At 44.7% G+C, this 25,134-nt stretch overlaps 1 protein-coding gene and 1 long non-coding RNA gene across 3 annotated transcripts; one reads left to right on the forward strand and one right to left on the reverse strand.

Annotated features, from left to right (window-relative positions):
• Window positions 1-1,654: 1,654 nt before the first annotated feature.
• Window positions 1,655-18,475, reverse strand: LOC120050829 (zinc finger protein OZF-like). Its single transcript, XM_038997358.1, has 3 exons — window positions 18,145-18,475; window positions 15,135-15,808; window positions 1,655-2,155 (listed from the first exon to the last, which is right to left on the reverse strand). Exons 1-3 carry the CDS (start codon window positions 18,335-18,337, stop codon window positions 1,655-1,657), a joined length of 1,368 nt encoding a protein of 455 aa, XP_038853286.1. The 5' UTR covers window positions 18,338-18,475.
• A 1,134-nt stretch (window positions 18,476-19,609) lies between these two features.
• LOC120051443 lies at window positions 19,610-23,951 on the forward strand. 2 transcript variants are annotated; one of them, XR_005477261.1, is made up of 4 exons: window positions 19,610-20,438; window positions 20,530-20,631; window positions 20,734-20,839; window positions 23,893-23,951. It is a non-coding gene; the product is annotated as an uncharacterized LOC120051443 (long non-coding RNA). The 2 variants fall into 2 exon arrangements; XR_005477260.1 differs by having other exon boundaries at window positions 19,611-20,349.
• Window positions 23,952-25,134: the final 1,183 nt, after the last annotated feature.

Genomic DNA, 25,134 nt, shown 5'->3' on the forward strand with positions numbered 1-25,134 from the left:
GCCGTCTGAGCTGCCCGTCTGTCCCGAGCCATTAGAGCCGCCCGTCTGTCCCGAGCCGTTAGAGCCGTCCGTCAGTCAGGAGCCGCTAGAGCCGTCCGTCAGTCAGGAGCCGCTAGAGCCGCCAGCCAGTCAGGAGCCGCCAGAGCCGCCAGCCAGTCAGGAGCTGCCAGAGCCGCCAGCCAGTCAGGAGCTGCCAGAGCCGCCAGCCAGTCAGGAGCTGCCAGAGCCGCCAGCCAGTCAGGAGCTGCCAGAGCCGCCAGCCAGTCAGGAGCTGCCAGAGCCGCCAGCCAGTCAGGAGCTGCCAGAGCCGCCAGCCAGTCAGGAGCTGCCAGAGCCGCCAGCCAGTCAGGAGCTGCCAGAGCCGCTAGCCAGTCATGAGCCGCCCTCCAGTCATGAGCCGCCCTCCAGTCATGAGCCGCCCTCCAGTCATGAGCCGCCCTCCAGTCATGAGCCGCCCTCCAGTCATGAGCCGCCCTCCAGTCATGAGCCGCCCTCCAGTCATGAGCCGCCCTCCAGTCATGAGCCGCCCTCCAGTCATGAGCCGCCACTCAGTCCGGAGCTGCCACTCTGTCCGGAGCTGCCACTCTGTCCGGAGCTGCCACTCTGTCCGGAGCTGCCACTCTGTCCGGAGCTGCCTCTCTGTCCGGAGCTGCCTGTCTGTCCAGAGCTGCTTTTCAGTCGTGAGTTGCCCCTCTGTCGTGAGCTACCCCTCTGTCGTGAGCTACCCCTCTGTCGTGAGCTACCCCTCTGTCGTGAGCTACCCCTCTGTCGTGAGCTACCTCTCTGTCTTGAGCTACCTCTCTGTTCTGAGCTACCTCTCTGTCCTGAGCTATCTCCTCTATCTAGGGGGGGCCTTGGTGAAGGTTCCTAGACCAAGGTCGGGGGCGAGGGTCGCCACTCAAAGGACGCTAAGGAGGGGGACAAAGACAGTGGTAGAGTGGTGTCCTCGTCCTGCGCCGGAGCCGCCACCGCGGACAGATGCCCACCCAGACCCTCCTCTTGAGTTTTAGGGGTGCGTTCGGAGTCCGCACCTCAGGAGGGGGGTACTGTAACATCCTGACCAGAGTTCTTATGTGTTTTGCTTGTTTAGTGTTGGTCAGGACGTGAGCTGGGTGGGAATTCTATGTTGTGTGTCTAGTTTGTCTGTTTCTGTGTCCAGCCTAATATGGTTCTCAATCAGAGGCAGCTGTCAATCGTTGTCCCTGATTGAGAATCATATATAGGAGGCTTGTTTTGTGTTGGGAGTTTGTGGGTGATTGTTTCCTGTCTTCTGTCTTTGTGTTCTGCACCAGATAGGACTGTCTCGGTTTTCACATTTGTTATTTTGTTAGTGTTCACGTTATTGTCTCTTCTTTATTAAATCATGTTGAACACTAGCCGCGCTGCATTTTGGTCCTCTCCTTCACCCCAGGAAGAAAGCCATTACAAGTGTCCTGGAGGGTAGGTCCCTGAAACTGAGCGCTAGATTCAGTTTACCAATCTGATACTGACTGGTGATTTCCCCTCAACACACATTACTCAGTTTGTTCTGTTGTTAATGGCCAGAAAACAGAACATAACTATTTAGAAGTTGGACGTATTAAGAAATTCACAATGACAAAATATTAATTTGTTGTTTTCATTTCAGGCTATTATTGCACTCAGTGCAGTAATATCATTTATGCCCTTTAGTATGAGTGCTCATATGTGATGTTAGGCGATGTTTATAACCAAAGCATTTGTCACATTCTTTGCACTGGTAAGGTTTCTCCCCTGTGTGAACACGCTGATGACGTCTTAAATAGCTTAATGCGATGTAACCTTTCTTGCATACAGGACAGATATATGGTCTCTCTCCTGTATGAGCTCTCATATGCAACGTCAATTCTATCTTCTGGTTGAAGGCTTTGCCACAGTCTTTGCACTGATATGGTCTCTCCCCGGTATGTATCCTCGAATGGACTGTCAAGCTTCCCTTCTGGCTAAACCTTTTGCCACATTGTTTGCACTGATAAGGATTCTCTCCTGTGTGTACCCTTGTATATCTGTCCAAGTCACCTTTCTGGATGAAGCTTTTGCCACATTGTTTGCACAGATAAGATTTCTCTCCTATGTGTATCCTTGAATGGATGGTCAAGTGTCCCTTACATGTGAAGCTGTTGCCACATTGTTTACACTGATATGGCTTCTCCACTGCAGCAGAGCAGTCTGGATGAACTGAGAGGGGCTGATCACTGGTTAGTTCTGGTACTCTGTAGCCCTCTCCATCAGGATCTGTTTTGATCTCTTCAGTTATGATGATAGGTAGAGTGCTCCTCTCTCCATCATCAACAATTTGGTTTTGGTACAGATATGAGGGCTGAGATGGGTCCTCCTGACTGAGTCTGAGCTCCTGTTGTTCTTTAATCTGTGTGGGCTCTGGGTCCTCCTGCTCCAGACTGGGGCTCCACTCCTGCTCACAGTTCTGCTGCTCAGGGGGAACGGCAGGAGACAGTAGCTGGAAGTCTGGAGGGGAAAAAATATATTCAATCAATATAGACTTAATATCTGTCATTTTGTTAGGAAGGCCTCTCTGTGCTCAAAAATAAAACTAGTTTGTTGACTAGTCTACACTACAGCACGGAAAGGACTATACTGACACTCCTGACCTACAAAAATATATTTCATTTCAGAATTAGTTCAAATTAGGTTAAGTTTATGGTTAGGTTTAAGGTAAGGGTCAGTTTTAGATTTTGGTTACAGGACAGGAGTGCCTTATAGTCGGTACCCCAGCACGTGACTTAACAAAGCAATGTTGGCGAACCAGGAGTTGCGTTCAAGGGTGCGCAAGAGAGGAAGAGGGTTTCCACTAGTTACCACAGCCACAAAGTCAAAATTGGCTAAATTGTGAAAACGAACATTTTGCTTCTTGATTTTATTTAAGGTGTGGTTAGGTTTAACATTTTAAGAATCATTTTTGAAAAGGCGGGATTTATGGCTTTGTGGCTGTGGTAACTAGTAACGACCGAGGAAGAGACAAAGCTCTTTGGCATGGGAGAGGCTATACGGACACGCCTGGTGCACAAAATTGATGACGCATGTCGCGCAGCGAGAGTTGAGTGGAGACAAACGGATTCTGTTCAGTCAATCATCGTAACTAGCTCTATTTTGTTTTCGTAAAGGGTCGCTAAACGACCTATGGGAACTCCTTCACGTGATCTGACTGAGATGTTTTAATGTGATGAATTTGAAACTTGTCTGCCAAAGTTGGAACTTGTGAGATTGTTCAGATTCATTCCGTTTTTATCTGAGTAACCAGCAACCACGGATAACCACAAGGAGAATAAGGTGAGGAAACAGTCCACGTCACTCAGGCCTATCTTTTTGAAAAATCACAATTTATTTAAATCTCTAGTTTAGTAAAATAAGTAGTTTTGTTGTGATCACAAGATAATCTTAACTCAGGAAAAGAGTGCCAAAGTCCGGCAGAAAAATCTGAATGCTCTTAGTTTCCCTGGCTGATATGGCTGCTACTTAGAAATACTATAACAGTAAATTAATAGATGACAACACTGCTATAAACCTTTCTCCAATATAACCGCATGGTTTACACAGACCCACCGCGGACCTTTGACAAATACATCTCTGTGTGAAAAGGTGTCCCATGGTCTGTTTTTGTCAACGAGCTCAATGTATTCCAAACACTGGTGGCAACCAGATGATCCCACTAATTCAGGTAGTAAACGTTGGTACAGTACAGTGCATTCAGAAAGTATTCAGACCCCTTTCCATATTTTGTCACGTTACAGCCTTATTCTAAGATGGATTCAATTGTTTTTTCCCCTCATCAATCTACACAAAATACCCCATAATGACAAAAAAATGGAAATATCACATTTACATAAGTATTCAGACCCTTTACTCAGTACTTTGTTGAGGCGCTTTTTGGCAGCGAATACAGCATTGAGTCTCGTTGGGTATGAAGCTAGAAGCTTGGTACAAATACACCTGTATTTGGTGAGTTTCTCCCATTCTTCTCTGCAGATCCTCTCAAGATCTGTCAGGTAGGATGGGGAGCGTCGCTGCGCAGCTATTCCAGAGATGTTCAAATCGGGTTCAAGTCCGGGCCCCGGCCAAACCACTCAAGGACATTCAGAGACTTGTCCCGAAGCCACTCCTGCGTTGTCTTGGCTGTGTGCTTAGGTTGTTGTCCTGTTGGAAGGTGAACCTTTGCCCCCAGTCTGAGGTCTTGAGCGGTCTGAAGCAGGTTTTCATAAAGGATCTCGCTGTACTTTGCTCCGTTCATCTACCCCTCAATCCTGACTAGTCTCCCAGTCCCTGTCGCTGAAAAAACATCCCCACAGCATGATGCTGCCACCACCATGCTTCACTGTAGGGATGGTGCCAGGTTTCCTCCAGATGTGACGCTTGGCATTCAGGCCAAAGAGAATCCTTTAGGTGCCTTTTGGCAAACTCCAAGTGGGCTGTCATGTGCCTTTTACTGAGAAGTGGCTTCCATCTGGCCACTCTACCATAAAGCCCTGATTGGTGGAGTGCTGCAGAGAATGGTTGTCCTTCTGGAAGGTTTTTCCATCTCCACAGAAGAACTCTGGAGCTGTCAGAGTGACCATCGGGTTCTTGGTCACCTCCCTGACCAAGGCCCTTCACCCCTGATTGCTCAGTTTGGCCAGGCGGCAAGCTCTAGGAAGAGACATGGTGGTTCCAAACTTCTTCCATTTAAGAATGATGGAGGCCACTGTGTTCTTGGCGACCTTCAAATGCTGCAGAAATGTTTTGGTACCCTTGCACAGATCTGTGCTTCGACACAATCCTGTCTCGGAGCTGTACAGAACATTCCTTCAACCTCATGGCTTGGTTTTTGGAAGTCAAGCTGTTCGTTTTATTAAAGAAATGTTGGTTGAAACCTCTCTCTCTGACTCTGCGTACCGGCTGATAGCGACCTTGTTGTCGTTTCACTAAAGTTGGTCGGTGAAAAAAGACTGCATTACAATAGCGCCACCTGCCGTATTGGAGAATTTCATGGAAAACCATTGTGTCAGTCAGTATATTCCAAAATATTTTATGTTAATTAAGGTACGAGATCTTTGAGCCACATTACCTGGACCAAGTTTTGCCCTCAGTTTCAATATGGGTCCCAACCAGACAAAACACCACTTTTTTTTCATGCCTTTGCCTTGTCTTTTAGTACCTTCTAATTAAAGCACCCGGGCTCCCGAGTGGCACAGCGGTCTAAGGCACTGCATCTCAGTGCTAGACTACACTACGCTAGACTCACTACAGACCCTGGTTTGATTCCAGGCTGTATCACAACCGGCCGTGATTGGGAGTCCTATTGGCCCAGTGTTGGCCGGGGTAGGCCGTCATTGTAAATAAGAATTTGTTCTTAACTGACTTACCTAGTAAAATAAAAAGCTGCAATATGTAACTTTTTGTCAGAGGAAGGCCCAAAAAATGGTCAAAGACTCCAGTCACCCTAGTCATAGACTGTTCTCTCTGCTACCGCACGACAAGCGGTAGCGGAGCGCCACGTCTAGGACCAAAAGGCTCCTGAACAGCTCCTACCCCCAAGCCATAAGACTGCTGAACAATTAATCAAATGGTCACCAAATGGCCACCCCCACCCTTAGTTTTTACACTGCTGCTACTCGCTGTTTATTATCTATGCATAGTCACTTAACAAATTACCTCGACTAACCTGTACCCCTGCACATTGATTTGGTACCGGTACCCCCTGTATATAGCCTCGTTATTGTTATGTACATTTCTTGTTACTTTTTGATTTGATTAGATTTTTTAAACTTCAGTTTATTTAGTAAATATTTTCTTGACTCTATTTCTTGAACTGCATTGTTGGTTAAGGGCTTGTAAGTAAGCATTTCATGGTAAGGTCTACAGCTTTTGTATTCGGCGCTTGTGACAAATAACATTTGATTTGATATTTAACTTTTTGGGCAACACGACCAAATTCACTTAGAAATGTTAGTTATAGATCTATCATTCTCATTGAAAGCAAATATTTTACTTTCAGTTTTGTACACCAGCTTCAAATAGCTGAAATTACAATGTTTTTGGTAATGGAAAATATATTTCAGAGGTTGAGATGGTACGGCGACTCTACACTATACTTGCTTGTTTTGTCACAAACTTAAATTAGGCAAACTATTACAATTTTAGCAACCAATAAATGGCGGAGTGATTTCTGCATAGTGCACCCACAAAGTTTCTAACATCTTGAACACACCTACAGCGTCATTGGGCAAAATGGTACGCAGCATCATCTGGATATGTGTGCAATAAAAGTTAAACTTTCACCTTCTGCTACAATTTCCTTCAAGCCATCTACACATACAATTTGATGCATACGTTCGATAAATCCAATTTATGCACCACGCAGAACACACTGCAACTGCCTCTGCAACGCAATGCTGCAAGGCAAACGCAGTGTTCCATTGGAAATTAATGTAGTTCTGGTGTACCAACATGCCAAACCACTGTTGGTGCGATCGATGCGTAAAACCCAGAGGCGCAACATCTTCAGACTTCCAGGATCCTTGTGAAACAGACCAAGCCGGGGTTTGGGGTTTGAGAAGTCAATGAGAGAAGTGAAAAAACCTTCCATAGCTGTTTCTTAGGGATCCAAAACAGTACATCATATAACATTATTACACCACTACATATCTACAGTACAAAATGTATAATACCACCATACAACAATATTACAGTGAACGTGTGTGCTAGTGTGTGTATGCGTGTGTCTGTTCCTGTGCATCTCTTGTGGCATTCAGCAGGTCAGCCACCAGGGGGTGACTCGTCGAGGCCTGGTGACAGACGGCGTATAGATCACGAGGCGATGGCTCCATCTGCTGGATGTACCAGGTCTCAATGGGATCTCCGGCCAGGACTAATTGTGGCTGATTGGTGAGTAATCAAGGGCTGATTGCTCACCAGCTGTACAAGTCCATAAAGCTGCCAAAAGGGCAGCACACAGGAGAGACTGGGGGAGGAAAGGACTCCCGTATAGTTGGGGATGGTACCAGAGGTAACAGGAGGGAGTTCAGTTTTGATTCCCACAGGATACAGGAGCCCAGAAGACGGTATCCCGGAGAGGGTCTCTTGGGGGAGACCTATTCTTTTCTTTTGGACTATTATTTTAATAAACACCTTTGAAACTGAGCTAATCCTACTCTATCCGTGTCTGATCTGTGTAAACGTTTAGACCCAACCCCCTGGTCTGCCACAAGTGGTGGAGAATGCGGGCACTCTGACAATGTGGTCAGATCAGGGTTGACGTTTACGCAGCATCAGCATGGACGAGTTGATAGCTCAGTTCATCCGGGCCCAACAAGCCCAACAGGCAGTGCAGGAACGAACGCTGGAGGAACAGCGGCTACAAAACATCCGCCTCATTGAGGAAATCAGGAAGCTACAAGGAGGAGCGTCTACTGAATCACATCCAAACCAGTTTTTAATCAAGCTAACAGAAGATGACAACATCGAAACCTACCTCTGTACGTTTGAATGAACAGCACTACGGGAAGGATGGCCAAGGCAGAAGTGGGCCAGTCTGCTGGACCCGTTCCTCTCTGGGAATGCCCAAAAGGTGTATTGGGACCTGAACAATGAACAGGCAGCTAACTACAATGGACTCAAACGGGAGATACTCAGCCGCCACGGGTACAGCCTGGCCTATCGGGCTCAACTATTCCACAACTGGAGGTTCGTAGCCGACGCATCCCCCCGAGCCCAGATGAGCGACCTACTACGCGTCACCAGGGGATGGCTCCTAACCGACGTACCCACCCTCTCCATCCTAGACAAAGTGGTCCTGGATCGCTTCCTACGGGCACTACCCCACTACATGAAGAGGGCAGTGAGTCTATGCGCGCCCCAGACCTTGGAGGGCCTCCTGGATGCAGTGGAGACACATCAGAACACTCAGGCTCTGCTGAGTGGGAACCGGGCTGAGTCGACGACCCATTCGAGGAGTCGGAAGGACAGCCCCACTGCTGGGCACCCTGAACCGACAGTCGGCAGGGCCAAAGGACCGCAAACCCGTGGAGAGACGGCTGGGGTAGGGCCGACCCGCCACCGACGACCCCAGGTTGATGGAGACCAAAGGTGTTTTGAGTGTGGCGCCCGGGGCACATGGCCTGGAATTGCGAGAGGAGGAGTCTATGCCATCAGCAAGCCCCGGAAGCGAGGTGGGTCACGCAGTGAACTACGTCACCTCCTGTTGGGCACACCACAAATCAACTGCACCCATGGTCCCGGTGAAGGTTGACGGACACGACATGGAAGCTCTATTAGACTCCGATAGTATGGTTACCCTCGTAACCACGAGCCTGCTGAACCAGGAGACTGAACGGGGTAGGGAGATGTCCATTTCCTGTGTTCACGGGGACACAAAGTGGTATCCAACCGTATGGGCCAACATCGTGACGCCACAAGGGAACTGCCAGATGATGGTGGGTGCAGTACCAGAGTTGCCGATACCTCTCCTAGTGGGATGAGATTGTCCACTGTTCGCGGCCCTGCGGGGTCATGAGCTGAGGAAGAAGGTACGAGCCGTCCGAAGACGAGAGTGAGGACGACCCATCGTCTGTGTGGCCCGGAAGCAAACGGTTGACCAACCTGTATCTACGTGTCCAGAGTCAGAGGGGGTGCCCAGCCTCCCCCTCCTCGATTTCGAGGGGCCAGTCGAGACACCCCCTGAGGGCCAACTGAGGAGACAATTCGGGACGGCCCAGTGGGAGGACCCTAACTTGAAAGCCGCCGCAGCCCAAGTGATAGCGGTGGATGGACAGCTACTTCCGGGGATGAGTGACTGGCGATACCCCCATTTCCAAATCAAGAATAACCTTTTGTATCAGGTGTTGCGCAAGCAGGGGGAACTGTGAGAGGTATTGTTGCTGCCCAGACAGGAAGTGGGAACTGTTCTCCAGCTGGCCCACACCCACCTGTTGGGGGCGCACCTGGGAATGGAGAAGACCCGGGAACGGATCGTCGCCCGGTTCCACTGGCCCGGGATGAGGAGGGCCGTGGAAGACTACTGTCGCAGCTGCCTGGAGTGTCAAATGACCGCCCCAAAGGCACACTTCCGAAACCCACTGGTCCCCCTACCAATCATCGGGGTGCCCTTTGAACGCATCGCCATGGACATAGTGGGATCCCTGGTAAAAACAGCATGAGGACACCGGTACATCCTGGTAATCGTAGACTATGCCACCCGGTATCCTGAGGCCATTCCCCTACGGGCGGCATCCAAGGGAATCGCCCGGGAGCTGTTCCAACTCTTTAGCCGGGTGGGCATCGCGAACGAGATCCTGACAGACCAAGGTACTGAGTTTATGTCCCGCCTAATGAAAGATAGGTGCGCTCTCCTGCAGATCAAGCAGATCCGGACCTCCGTCTTTCACTCGCAGACCAATGGGCTCGTCGAGCGGTTCAATTAAACGCTCAAACAAATGCTGCGGAAGGTCATCGAGCAGGACGGAAGAACTGGGACCAGCTACTACCCCACCTAATGTTCTCAATCCGAGAAGAACCACAGGGTTTTCCACTTTCGAACTCCTCTACGGGAGGAGGCCACACGGCCTACTGGACCTCGCCAAGGAGGTGTGGGAAGCCCAACCGACCCCCTTACGCAGCGTGGTAGAGCACGTGGAGACGATGAGGGAGCGGATGACAGCCATATGGCCAGTCGTGAGGGAACATATGGAGAAGGCCCAATGCACCCAAGCCTAGGTCTACAATCGGGGAGCCCAGCCCCGAGAATTCCAGGTGGGAGACAGGGTGTTGGTCTTGATCCCCACGGCCAAAAGTAAGTTCCTGGCAACATGGCACGGGCCCTACGAGATGATCGAGAAGCTGGGACCTGTCAATTACCGCGTACGGCAGCCCGGAAGACGGAAACCCCAACAGATTTACCACGTGAACCTGTTGAAGAAATGGCACGAGAGGACAGCCTTGGCCGTGTTATGGTTGGGACCCAGGACGCCAACGGTGGTGGTCCCGGTCCTGAGCAATGAGGACCTCGACCCTGCCCAGAAGCAAGAGCTCAGGGAGCTCGTCGATCGGGAACATGGTGGTGTTCTCCAAGAAGTCGGGCCGCATGACCCTCATTGAACACCACATCCGTACCCGTCCTTATCCAATTCTGAGGTGCATATTGAAGATATTGGAAGAACTGTCCACATTTACTTTACGTCAGCCAACAAGATGAGTAGGCCTAAAGAACAGCAAAAGCACTGGCCTATGTCAATCTACTATCCCCCATAGTACAAAGGTGTCCCAGACTATGTTTGGAATATTTTATTCTATTCTGTGCGAGAACTAAATATTCCAAACATAGTCTGGGACAGTTGTGGGATGCGATAGATCCCAAATTAATACAACCACTAGCTTAAAAAAAAACATTTTTTACGCAATGTGGATGACGCAACAGATCAGAACATTTAGCTTAAAATGTTGATATGAACTATTAGGCTATTTCTTCACATTATACGCACAGCAATGCACACGGTAGTAGGCTATAAGCGCAAATGATCAATTAGTGGAAAACACCGTTATGAAAACTGACCACAAATGCAATTATGCATGTAATGCTTTTATTATAAAGGTGCATTTTTATGGTGAAAATGATCTTCTCCAAACTTGAAACTCACGCACTACTTATGTATGCCAGTTAGGCTCTACACCCCTTGTAAAGCGGATTAATGTGCTTAATTTTAAGAAGTTATTTGGCCACTTTAGTTGTGATACAAACCTTATTAAAACATATAGGCCTATGAGCTAGGCTATATGAGGTGTGCGACTATGATTCGAAAAAGTTTCAAAAAGAGGCATTGTTTCTTAAGCTGGGCATCATTCACAAGTGATAATATATAATTCACAAGTGATAGACTAATATTGTCACCCATCAGACTATTCTTGATTTAATCTTGTCTTTACATATACTAAATAATATGTGTGAAATTGTTTTTGATTTAGAATGGACCATTATCAGAAATCTGATCCTCCTTTTTTCAGTAGAGGCCATCACTCTGTTTTCTCACACAATTGCATAGCCTATTGAAATGTTGCGCAACATGAGCTCATGGGCTCTCATGAAGGGTTTGATTAGATTTTCGAATACATTTGCATTGGTGTCAGTGATTAGAGAGACAATAGAGTGTTGAGTACCAGGCAGTTAGTAAGTTTGGTGGACTACTAATGACCATCAGCAGCATCAGAGCTTGGAGAAGCCTAATTACCGTGACTAAGCGGTCACGTGGAATTTGACTGCCTTCATGACTCATGACCGCCGGTGTGGCGGTAATGCGGTCACAGCGACAGCCCTAGCCATAACACATGCGTTATTCCAAAAGCAGACTTTGATCGATAATGCCAAAAGCCGAACTGAAGTCTAACAAAACAACTCCCACTAAGGGTTGGTAACAGGCTGATTGGTCAGTTATTTGAGCCAGTAAAGGGGGCTTTACTATTCTTTGGTAGTGGAATTACTTTTGCTTTCCTCCAGGCCTGAGGGCACACACTTTCTAGTAGGCTTAGATTGAAGATATGGCAAATAGGAGTTGCAATATCATCCACTATTATCCTCAGTAATTTTCCATCCAAGTTGTCAGACCCGGGTGGCTTGTCATTGTTGATAGACAACAATAATGTTTTCACCTCTTCCACACTCAAAATGACAATGCTTATCTTTCATAATTTTATCAGTTATAATTGGATGTGTAGTGTCAGCGTTTGTTGCTGGCATGTAATGCCAAAGTTTGCTAATCTTGCTATTGAAAAAATCATTAAAGTAATTGGCAATATCAGTGGGTTTTGTGACGAATGAGCCATCTGTTTTAATGAATGATGGAGCCAAGTTTGCCTTTTTGTCCAAAATTTAATTTAAGGTGCTCCAAAGCTTTTTACTATCATTCTTTATATACTTTTGTCTGTGTTTCATAGTATAGTTTCTTCTTTTAATTCTGTTTAGTAATATGATTTCTCAATTTGCAGTATGTTTGCCAGTCGGTTGTGCAGCCAGACTTATTTGCCATTACTTTTGCCTCGTCGCTCTCAGCCCGACAATTTTTTAATTCTTCACTCAAACTCCAGGCATTTAAGTTTTTACAGTCATTGTCTTAATGCGGGCATGCTTATTAGTAACTGGAATAAGCAATTTTATAAATGTGTCAAGTGGAGCGTCTGGTTGCTCCTCATTACACACCACAGACCAGCAAATATTCTTTACATCATCAACATAAGAATCACTACACATTGTATGACCTCTTGTACACTACTAGGCACAGCCTTTGAAACATTGGTTTTCCTAGATATGGCTACTTTATTGTGATCACTACATCCGATGGATTTGAATACTGCTTTAAAGCAAATTTCTACAGCATTAGTAAAGATGTGATCAATATATGTTGACGATTTCATTCCTGTGCTGTTTGTAACTACCCTGGTAGGTTGACTGATAATCTGAACCAGGCTGCAAGCACTGGTTACAGTTTGAAGCTTTTTCTTGAGTGAGCAACTTAATGAAAGCCAGTCAATATTTAAATCACCCAGAAAATCTACCTCTCTGTTGATATCACATACATTATCAAGCGTTTCACACATATTATCCAGATACTATTAGCACTTGGTGGTCTATAGCAGCTTCCCACAAGAATGGGCTTTAGGTTAAGCTGTAGCCATATTACTTCAACAGTATTTAACGTGAGATCCTCTCTAAGCTTTAAAGAAATGTGGTTCAGAATATAAACAGCAACACCTCCACCATTGACATTTTTGTATTTTCCGTAAATGTTATAACCATGTATTTCTACCACTGTATCATCAAATGTATTATTTAAGTGAGTTTCAGAGATATGAATTCCATCTGTTACTAGCAAGTTATTGATTTCATGAACCATGTTTCTTAGGTTACATATGCTAATGTGGGCTCATTATGTTTGAGCTGAGTGGACTTCCTACTAGGGCACACCACCTCAGTGCTAGCAGTAGAACTCTGGTTCATAGGCACATGATTACTGCATACAATAACTGTAGGATCAACAGAGGCATTCAGGGCAGTTAGAGGGACATTGTGTCTGCAAACGCCACTGGGATAATGTACATTTGCTGCAGCATTATGACAACTCAGCGACAAAATGGTAGGGCTTAACTGAGCTGGGCTTGGGTCATCGATAAGTCATTGTCTCAGTGCATCCTTGAAATGCATGGACAGAGTCCAGGAGCCAAGATGATTCAGATGGACATCATTCCTGTAGAGCATTTTCTGTTTTTCATTTTCTCTAAATCTAAAAGGCACAAACTAGATTTGAGTCATTGTAATAAGTGATTAAATGCTATTACTCCAACCTTGTGAAAGTAACAAACTGACACGTTTTCATTTGTCAAAAACAACTTTATTTCAAGAGTGCCTTTGATTTGACGGCCTTCACATGCACAGTTTGGGGCGGGGCGACCGTAAGACCCAATGACGTTTCTGTGCATTCACTTAGCTAGCCAATGTCGCCATTGCATCGCCTACAAGTGTGATCAGGGATTTCTATTGGAGAAGCAGTTTCTACCCATCTTCATACTGTACTGTCTTTGGTGCACCTTTAAAATCATCATGTCTCAGGAGACACCAACTGGGAGGAGGTAAATGTTGACCCAAACCAGTAACACAGGGTCAGGGGTTCTATTCTCAAAGCGTTTCAAAGTAGGAGTGCTGATCTAGGATAAGTTTAGCTTTTTCAATTATAATGAATGGACAGGAGTGATCTGATCCTAGATTAGCACTCATCCAAGATGCTTTATGAAAACGGGCCCAGATACATTCCCATCTGCCTAATGGGTCAGGATAGGGTTGTTGTAGGAGGCAGGAAATAGAGCTGATCGGCAGGTTTAATACATCCTCTAATATGAATGACATCCATTTTTAAAAAAGTACTTTATTACAACAAATTATTTGCTGCATTATATAGATAGTCAAAGACGTAATAGGTTACTTCAATATTCTAACATCAGTACAGATAGAAGACAGTGGCCCAAATATCCTGTAAGTCATTGTTAAACAATTGAATAAGAACTCATTGTTCAGAATTCCAAATGTGTGCTCTGTGCTAAATACAGCAGTGAGGGAGTTTGATTAGGCTGAACCGCGGTGCACCGGGCTATGGCCTGTCATGTGATTGGCTCACACCCGTGAGGCAGCATGGTCTCAAACTGATGCAATCACTTTTCACCTGGTGCAAACTCCACCCACCCGGGCCAGCATAATAAAATTCCCTCATTGTAACAGCGAATAGGCATCCAAAAACAGTGAGCACCAAAATGAGCTTACAAATCAGATAGTGAATGATGCTCTACACTCCACACACACATTGTTACTTTCCTCAGCTACAAAACCAAATAACGTTGCTCAAACAGAAGGGGGAAGTAACAAAGTCACTGACACAACCAAAACGAAACAGGCAGGGTTTTAGGAGGGGTTCTGAAAGACACTCGTTGGGGTATCCACTGAAAGTTGACTAGTCACAACAACTGGAACGTAAATGACAACCACCCCGAGCACCCACTAAATTTGCCCAAGAAGAGGCCAACACAAGAAAAACCCACACCAAACTTAAAAGACAGGAAGCAAACCAAAAGGTTGAGTAAAACAAATACAGGGAAGATCAGACAAATGAAAATTTTTCTATAAATGAAATAGGGAGAGCCAACTAAAAAGGTGTTGACCGGACATCCACATTCAAGACAACTGAAGCACTGGGCCAGCCACTCTTAAATAGCATAAGGGCCAGCACAGGTGTAACACATACTGACTAACGAGGTGACACAAATCAGTGCGTCCAATGTGCTAAAGCGCTATACATCCTCAAGTCCAACCTAAAAAAAACTTTAACACACAACTACATTTGTTTTGTTGTCAAGTGGCAGAAAATATAATTATTATTTACAAGTTGGATGTAACAAGAAATTCACGTGAGTAATCATTTGTTGTTCTCACTTCAGGCTGAAGCTTTTGTGTGAGTGCTCATATGAGACTTCAAGCTTCCTTTATAACCAAAGCATTTGTCACATTATTTGCACTGGTAAGATTTCTCCCCTTTGTGAACACGCTGATGAAGTCTTAAATAGCTTAATGCGATGTAACCTTTCTTGCATACAGGACAGATATATGGTCTCTCTCCTGTATGAGCTCTCATATGCAATGTCAATTCTATCTTCTGGTTGAAGGCTTTGTCACAGTCTTTGCACTGATATGGTCTCTCCCCTGTATGTATCCTTGAATGAACGGTCAAGTGTCCCTTCTGGTTAAACATTTTGCCACATTGTTTGCACTGATAGGGATTCTCTCCTGTGTGTACCCTTGTATGGATGGTCAAGTTGCTCTTCTGGTTAAACCTTTTGCCACATTGTTTGCACTGATAGGGGTTCTCTCCTGTGTGTGTCCTTGAATGGATGGTCAAGTGTCCCTTACGTGTGAAGCTGTTGCCACATTGTTTACACTGATATGGCTTCTCCACTGCAGCAGAGCAGTCTGGATGAACTGAGTGGGGCTGATTACTGGTTGGTTCTGGTACTCTGTGGCCCTCTCCATCAGGTTCCGTTTTGATCTCCTCAGTTATGATGATAGGTAGAGAGCTCCTCTCTCCATCATCCACAGTTTGGTTTTGGTACAGATGTGAGGGCTGAGGTGGGTCCTCCTGACTGAGTCTGAGCTCCTGTTGTTCCTCTTTAATCTGTGTGGGTTCTGGGTCCTCCTGCTCCAGACTGGGGCTCCACTCCTGCTCACAGTTCTGCTGCTCAGGGGGAACAGAGGGAGTGAGTAGCTGGAAGTCTGGAGGGGAAAAAACATTCAGTCAATATTGACTTCTAAATACAATACCTGTAATTTTGTTTGGTAGACCTCTCTGCACTCAAAAATAAAACTATTTTTGTTGACTAGTCTACACTACAGCACGGAAAAGGCTATACTGACACTCCTGACCTACAAAAATATTTAATTTCAGAATTAGTTAAAATTTGGTTAAGTTTATCGTTAGGGTTAAGGTAAGGGTCAGTTTTAGATTTTGGTTAGTTGTTTACCGGACAGTGGTAGGGCTGGGCGGTATACCGTATATTACTATATACCGGTATTGATGCACGGACCGGTTTGCGGTTTTACTTTACCTTCTATAACGGTATTTGAATGTTTGGTTTGTTAAATGTGATACGCTGTGTGTAATGTCCACTTTTATAGTTTACTCCCCTACTTCAGTCACCGCTCTCTCATGCCGCTTTCCACACAGACCTAGCCCCACCCCCTTTCACTCAGAGTGCATTTGTTGTTGCTCGACCAAGGGACACTTGCATTCAGTCTGCATGTTCAATGCAGCACATGCAACAATGTTGATAACTACGATGCTGTTTCCACATGCTTCTTAATATAAATCCACAAACGTTCTATAATTACACTATTAGTTTGTGTTTCTTACATCTAAAAATTGCTAGTTTGTCTTTTCTTAGCTGCTAATCGCTAGTTATCTGGCTAGCTAGCTAATAAATGTACTGAGTCAGAGCAAACTTAGCTAGCTATACAGCCTGATACCAGTGATGGTGTAGGCCTAAATCAGCATGCTGTTTGTGCAACAGTATCTTCTAAATCAAAGAGGAATAGGCAAAGCTTGAATATGTTAGCTACATGAAGTAGCTAAGAGAGAGATTATAGGGTACCCAAGGAAACACTGACCATCACTTTGGTTCCTACCCTGTCACTAACTCCTCCTTGGTATTTTTGTTTGAATACAGTGTTTGACATGACACAAAGTGTCCACTATTATCTTCTAGCTATAGAATTAGAATAATCATTATTTTTTCCATGATTCCAACAATTCACCCAAGTGTTGCTCTAAATCGCTAAGGTTATTTTATTTTATTTTACCTTTATTAAACTAGGCAAGTCAGGTTAAGAACAAATTCTTATTTTTAATGACGGCCTAGGAACAGTGGGTTAACTTCCTTGTTCAGGGGCAGAAAGACAGATTTTTTTACCTTGTCAGCTCTGGGATTCGATCTTGCAACCGTTGTTACTAGTCCAACGCTCTAACCACTGGGCTACCTCGATTTTTTTTGCCCATATCGTGCAGCCCTACGTGGCAGTGTGGAAATAATCTCAAATGAGTGCAGGAAATTATTTTGAGTTTAAGTTTAATTGAACAGTATAAAACAATTAGAATGAGTAAGACCCATTGAAATAACTTAGAATGGATGTGTTGCCACCGTAGGGTCAAGCACTACTCAAAGCAAATGTCTAACTTTTATTATTCAAAAACATAAAGTACCGTCAAATACTGTCAACATTTAGAAAAATACTGTGATATGATATTTTGTTCATATCACTCAGCCCTAGTATTTTGTTTAAAAAAGTACTTATAAAAAGAAGCTGTTACCATGTTCCAACGCATACTATATAGTTTCTGTTTCATAATTGTAACAAAGGCACTCCACAAATAAAATGTATTTAACAGTGGAATTTGTGTTTACATATAGCCTACATCAACTAATGAAAATGCTATTTTGTTACTTGGAATCAGGGAACAAATATTTACCAATGTTACCAAACACCATGAACACAATCAAATGATTATTTCAGTGATAGCATATGAAATGTATTAATTACACTGTTAGAATTTTGCAGTCACAATGACTGCTCATTTGCATAAAGGGGGTCCCTCTAGGCCCAGCGGTTCTAGTGTTTAGTATATTTAAAACCAAATACTTTTACTCAAGTAGTACTATATTTTACTAGGATTTTCACTTTTACCTGAGTCATTTTCTATTATGGTATATTTACTTTTACTCATGTATGACAATTTAGTACTTTTTCCACCAATGCTCAGACTCATCCTCTAGCTTGAAAACAGAAATCCAAACTCTTGCGGTACTGTAGCTCCATGTAAAGTAGTTGAGCAGCATGGTAAAAACCCGAAGAAAAAACACCAATCAAAACCGTCTAACCCACAGCAGAGCGCTTTTGACGTACCCACTTCATTATACTCGCCCTTAATCCAGTCGCCATATTGGGATGAGGCTACACCCTTCACCTCCCCTTTGGCATATCACAACGTGCCACATTAATCTAATCTATTGGTCTACAAATCAAATCTCGTACAACAACTGTATTTCACTACAAACCTGCTATGTGTGACGTTCTCTCTGGTTTGGTAGCCATGTCCAACAGCCTCCGTAGACGCTCGTTCTCCTCTGCTGAACGGAAGATTTCTTCCTGATACTCCGCTATGGTCTTCTCCACGACCCCGAATATCTCCACAGCAGCCGCGGATAAACGCTCGGTGACGAATACATTCAACAACTGTAGTTTCGACATATTGGAAATGGTTATGAAAGTGTAGCTGCTCGTTTTGTCAAATGAATATTGGCTGAAACCTTTCTCTAATAATCTGTTTAGCGACCTTTGAACAACAATTTCTATTATTTAAAAAAAACAAACAATTGATAGCGTTCTCCTTTCACAAAAGCTGGTCAGTAGAAAAAAAATACTGCATTACATTAGCGCCACCTGCTGTTTTGGAGCCTTTCATGGAAAACCAGTTATTGGATCCAACCCATTACCTGGACAAAGCAGAGTTTGCCCTCAGTTTCAATGTGGGTCCCAAGACGCCGTTTTATTCATGCCTTTGCCTTGTCTGTTAGTACCTTCTAATTAAAGTTGCAATAGAGCCCCACAGTGGAGGTATCATAATACCCATAAAATCTATTGGTCAAACAGGGAAATGTTTCCAATCGTTTTTCCACCATTCATTTTACCCATAGGGAATTGTAGTTCTTTATGAAAGCCACATTAGTAGCTAATTAGTGTTTCATTTTTGTGGAGTAAATACAGGTGAATATTTATATATATATATAATACCAGTCAAAAGTTTGAACACACCTACTCATTCAAGGGTTTTTCTTTATTTTTACTATTTTCTACATTGTAGAATAATAGTGGAGACATGGACTCATGTAGTAACCAAAAAAGTTTTAAACAAATCAAAATATATTTGAGATTATTCAAAGTAGCCACACTTTGCCTTGATGACAGCTTTGCACACTCTTGGCATCACCAGGCCCAGCAAATCAGAATTAGTTTTCCCCCACAAAAGGGCTTTATTACAGACAGAAATACTCCTCAGGTTCATCAGCTGTCCAGGTGGCGGGTCTCAGATGATCCCACAGGTGAAGAAGCTGGATGTGGATGTCCTTGGCTGGCTTGGTTTCACATGTTCTGCGATTGTGAGGCTGGTTGGATGTACTGCCAAATTCTCTAAATAGACGTTGGAGTTGGCTTATGGTAGAGAAATTAACATTGAATTCTCTGGCAACAGCTCTGGTGGACATTCCTGTAGTCAACATGCCAATTGCACGCTCTGTCAACTTGAGACATCTGTGGCGTTGTGTGAGAAACTGCACATTTTAGTGGACTTTTATTTTCTCCAGCACAAGGTGCACCTGTGTAATGATCATGCTGTTTAATCAGCTTCTTTATATGCAACACCTGTCAGGTGGATGGATTATCTTGGCAAAGGAGAAATGCTCACGAACAGGGATGTAAACAAATTTGTGCACAACATTTGAGGGAAATAACCTTTCAAGGATCTTTAATTTCAGCTCATGAAACATGGGACCAACACTTTACATTTTGCATTTAGATTTTTTTCAGTATAGATAACCACCAACTGTAGTTACGTGTACAATGCACATTACCCTCCTTACAAGTTAAAAAAAACTAGCATATAATAGCATAATGAATGTTGTGACATCTTTATTGAAAAATGTTTCTTTATAAACATCGCATGCCACAGATTTAGGACCTGAATGTAGAAATCTTGGTCTGCTGGCCAGTGCCCAAAATCCTTATGTTATATCCCTGCATGTCAGTACCTTTCAGACAATCCCCCTATCACTGTTGGTCCTCTTCAGTGACCTTATGGCTGAAGGTTTTAACTTTCCTCTTGAGAATTAGAATCAGAAGTGGTTGTATAGCTCATTGCAATACTTCACCTCTTCTGGCAAATAGTAACCTAGACTGCCCTGATCATCTAGTTGAGCATTCCAGATAATTCCTCCATCCCAGCAGAAATGTCCCATCCACATAGTAGGATTTTAGATGTGAAGATAGACCAAAGCCCAGTCTATTTTACTGTTACTATAGTCAAGTCTGTGGGTTATGGTATTTTAATGTAGCTGTTATCATTTCACTAATCAATTTAGCTAGCTGGTAAAAGTAACATTTGTTGTCTTTCAGGTGGATGGACCGGAAACCCAGTGACAACACTTGGGTCTGCAGCTGCCATTTTCCGGTGGGAAAGAGAAAAGGCCCTGTATTTACCAGAAAAGGTAGATCATCCACCATGGCAGAAGAGGAAGATCCAGACTGTTGATTGGGAAACAAGAACAAACAATGAGGCATGAGGATTGGGTGTTGAGTATGAGAAACAATTTGTTTTCTGTCCAGATAAAGATGGTGATACAGCATTGAAAAATATCTACCACTGACCATGTCTCTTTGTTTTCCAGTCCAACAGGAGTGCATCCCTCAGTCCATCCAGTGCGTGGACATCCCGTGCCAGTGTGATCTGGTTGTGGAGACTACGTCAGAACAAGCCTGTAGACAGACAGGTCAGTAACTCATCAAATATGATACAATATTGTGTAAAACAGTGAATTTGTAGATGCATCAATTTGACTTTGTGTCCACTTTTCCCCATGTTAAACACATAGACATGATATGCGGAACATCAGGCTCACCCCACGAGAAGCAGTGCATGATTAACGCCACCCTCAGCAAGGAGATCTGCTGGAAGTGATGTACTCTCTCACTCTGGGGGTAAGACATCATTTAAACATCACAGATATAAATTCCCACTGTGCCCATGATGAAATGCAACTGTGAATTGTGCTGTACTACTGAATGAAACAGGAAATGCACTCAGACCAGCCTTTGATTGAACTTACGTTGACTACATTACTTTAGTTGGCTGCTTTGAGCAAAACTTGTACGGAATACAGAAAGTATTCAGACCCCTTGACTTTTTCCACATTTTGTTACGTTACAGCCATATTCTAAAATGGATTTTTTTTAAATAATCCCCCTCAATCTACACACAATAGCCCATAATGACAAAGCAAAAACAGGTTTGTAAACATTTTAGAAATATCACATTTACATAATTATTCAGACACATTATTCAGTACTTTGCTGAAGCACCTTTGGCAGCGATTACAGTCTCGAGTTATCTTGGGTATGAAGCTTGGCACACCTGTATTTAGGGAGTTTCTCCCATTCTTCTCTGCAGATCATCACTGAAAAACATCCCCACAGCATGATGCTGTCACCACCATTCTTCACCGTAGGGATGGTGCCAGGTTTCCTACAGACGTGACGCTTGGCATTCAGGCCAAAGAGGTCAATCTTGGTTTCATCAGACCAGAGAATCTTGTTTCTCATGGTCTGAGAGTCCTTTAGGTGCCTTTTGGCAAACTCCAAGCGGGCTGTCATGTGCCTTTTACAGAGGAGTGGCTTCTGTCTGGCCACATAAAGGCATGATTGGTGGAGTGCTGCAGAGATGGTTGTTCTTCCTGAAGATTTTCCCATCTCCACAGAGGAACTCTGGAGCTCTGTCAGAGTGACCATTGGCTTCTTGGTCACCTCCCTGACCAAGGCCCTTCTCCCCCGTTACTCAGTTTGGCTGAGCGGCCAGCTATAGGAAGAGTCTTGGTGATTTCAAACTTCTTCCATTTTAAGAATGATGGAGGCCACTGTGTTCTTGGGGACCTTAAATGCTGCAGAAAGTTTTTGGTACCCTTCCCCAGATCTGTGCCTCGACACAATCCTATCTCGGAGCTCTACGGACAATTCCTTCAACCTCATGGCTTGGTTTTCCCTCTGACATGCACTGTCAACTGTGGGACCTTATATAGACAGGTGTGTGCCTTTCCAAATCATGTCCAATCAATTGAATTTACCACATGTGGACTCCAATCAAGTTGTAGAAACATCTCAAGGATGATCAATAAAACAGAATGCAATTTGCAAAAGTGTCTAAAAACCTGATTTCGCGGTGTCATTATCAGGTATTGTGTGTAGATTGAGGAGGAAAAATGTAATTTCATCAATTTTAGAGTAAGACTGTAACATGTCAAAATGTGGAAAAAGGGAAGGGGTCTGAATACTTTCCAAATGCACTATATGCCCCTCTGTGGCTGCGGGTGAGATGGGGTGTTTTTCCCCCAAGTGTGTGCTGTGCCCGGCCAGGACCTTGGACACTTACATTATACAGACACAGGCAATACGACAGTCTGATTGGCTATTCGTTTGCTATAGTGAGCTCTGGGACAGAGCCTACAGAGCCTAAAGACTCTCACATTGGATTGTGGACACTATTACTACAGTATATTGGCTGGACAGCCGGCCTCTGACCTCTGCTGTAGTAGCGTATTCTACTAGAGGAGTAGCTACATGGTGGGCCCTGTTCTGAGGAGTTTCTCCTCAATTACATTTTCACCTCGGCCAGTTGGGCATCGTATAGCACCTTTTCTAGGTACTATCAAGTCAATGTTACTCCACCAATAAGGTCAGGATGGCTGTGCTGGGTGTTACCTCCGCTTCCCTGAGTGGGGACGGAGTGACACAGCATCTAAGACTGCCCTGACCTCAGTTCTATGGGACTTTGTTCTCTGTCTGGCCCTTGCAGAGTTCACCGATTAATCTGGTATTGTGATACCATATTGGAGTGATCCAATATAGTGCAACATAACGAAGGTTACGTATGTAACCAAGGTTATGTGAGCTACCGGATCACTCCAATCCTCTTTGTCGGTGATCTACGGCACCTCGAAAAAGGACATGAGGTGGAAGTAGTGCGGCGGCAGCTATTTAAGGGGTTTCGCCGCAGCCTCAGCACTACCCGGTACAAATCTGAAATCCTTACTCAGAATGTGTCCTGCTGTGCGGAGGGATACCTTATTGAAGGATACCATATTGGAATGATCCAATAGCTCACATAACCGTGGTTACGTACGTAACCTTCGTTCTTCCTGACACTGCTATGTTCTTCTCCACGGCCCCGAATATCTCCACAGCAGCCGCCGAGAAACGCTCGGTGACGAACATATTCAACAACTGTAGTTTGCACGTATTGATGATGGTTATGAATGATGATACATTTTTTATGTCCATTACAGGGCGTTCCAGGAATGCCCCATAGAAGCCGCCGCTAGAGATTTTTCAATTAACCTGTTCTTGGCAGCGAAACATGTTTTGTATCGAGTGAGATGTGCCTCTTGCATGTGTGTAGATCTTTGTTTTGGTTGTACTGCGTTACGCGCTGTCATCTACTTCTACAAGTGGCCGTTGACGCTTCGCATAGAAATGACTAGTTCCTGAAAAAATGCTGGAAAATGTTAGATGTGTGGCAGCTAAAATGGCGAGGAACCTCCTCGCAGGGTACAAAACATGGATTTAATATCTTTCTGAGTTTTCTTGTTTTTGTAGAACCACCTGCAAATGGAATCGAGAACTAAGAAATTATCGCCAAGAACAGGTTAGTTAAAAAATCTATGGTGGTGGTTTGTGTGTGGCTTTCCTGTAACGGCCAGTAATGGACACCAAAAACCTTGAGGTGAGGAGGAGGATTATTTAAGATACTGTTTGAAAGTTTTCTGATGTTTTTGGAAGATGGGCAGGGACTCTGCTGTCCTAGCTTCAGGGAGAAGCTGGTTCTACCATTGGTGTGCCAGAACAGAGAAGAACTTGGGCTGAGTGGGAGCTGCCCTCCCGTAGGGGTGGGAAGGCAAAGAGACCTGAGGTGTCAGAACGGAGTGCTCGGGTTGGGGTGTAGGGTTTGAGCATAGCCTGAAGTTCCTCTTGTTGTTCCGTAGGTAAGCACCATGGTCTTGTAGTGGATGGGAGCTTCGATTGGAAGCCCCAGTGGAGTGTGCGGAGGAGCGGGGTGACATGAGAGAACTTGGGAAGGTTGAAAACCAGGCGGGCTGCAACGTTCTGGATAAGTTGCAGGGGTTTGATGGCACGAGTGGGGAGCCCAGCCAACAGCGAGTCGCAGTAGTCCAGACGGGAGAGGACGAGTTCCTGGATTAGGACCTGCACCGCTTCCTGTGTGAGGTAGGGTCGTATTCTACGGATGTTGAAGAGCATGAACCTGCAGGAGCGTGTCACTGCTTCAGTGTTTGCAGAGAACGGCAGGGTGTTGTCCAGGGTCACGCCAAGGTTCTTTACACTCTGGGAGGGGGACACTGTGGAGTTGTCAACTGTGATGGAGAGGTCTTTGAGCAGGCAGGCCTTCCCCGGGAGGAAGAGCAGTTTTGTCTTGTTGAGCTTGAGGTGCTGGGCCAACATCCATGTTGAGATATCTGCCAGGCACGCAGAGATGCGTGTCGCCACCTGGGTGTCAGAAGGGGGACAGGAGAAAAGTAGTTGAGTGTCATCCGCATAGCAATGATAGGAGAGACCATGTGAGGATATGATGGAACCGGGTGATTTGGTGTATAGTGACAAAATTACATACTCTGTTATGCACATCATTTGTATACGCCTTAAACCTGTACATTTCCACTGTCTATTTCTATCATGTAAAAAGAAGCCAGTGTTTTTCCTCTCTTGTTTCTGAGTAACTTAGTCACGTGGCCAAAGACAAAAGGGCCGTCTGAGTGACTCGTCTTTTGGTCCATCCTGTTCTTTTCCTCCATCCTGTTCTTTTCCTATCTTTCAAGGGCACAGCTGTGTGGAGATATGAAGAGAACAGAGGCTAGCTTGAGCAGAAGCGACAATTCTATCAGCAGAAAGGAGTAACAAAACTGGCATTATCACTTGTTTGTACGCTATGCTCCCACCATGATCTCACACCCCTGCTAAAATGCCATATAGACAAAAGAGGTTGTATTTTCCTATAAAGGCTGAGAACCAACTGTTGTTTGTTGGGCTCTTGACTGTTGCACCTGCTCCATTATTGCAAATCTTATAATAAAATAAGTTGTTTTGAGGAATCTACAGTCTCTGTCTTCCTTTCTGGTTAGAATTTCTACGACAATAGAGAGAAGAGGAGAGGGCCTAGAACTGAGCCCTGGGGGACACCAGTAGTGAGGGTACATGGTGCAGACACAGAT

This window comes from Salvelinus namaycush, chromosome 7 (assembly GCF_016432855.1).
Source record: "Salvelinus namaycush isolate Seneca chromosome 7, SaNama_1.0, whole genome shotgun sequence".
Taxonomy (NCBI): Eukaryota; Metazoa; Chordata; class Actinopteri; order Salmoniformes; family Salmonidae; genus Salvelinus; species Salvelinus namaycush.

Excerpts from the sequence above, each read along its gene's own strand:
- LOC120050829 (XM_038997358.1), bottom strand. The coding sequence starts at position 18,337 with ATGTCGAAACTACAGTTGTTGAATGTATTCGTCACCGAGCGTTTATCC. Across the intron at positions 15,809-18,144 it reads GAGAACGTCACACATAGCAG|ACTTCCAGCTACTCACTCCC; the intron begins GTTTGTAGTGAA and ends TTTCCCCTCCAG. Across the intron at positions 2,156-15,134 it reads AGAGACCATATATCTGTCCT|TGTAAACAATGTGGCAACAG; the intron begins GTATGCAAGAAA and ends AAGCCATATCAG.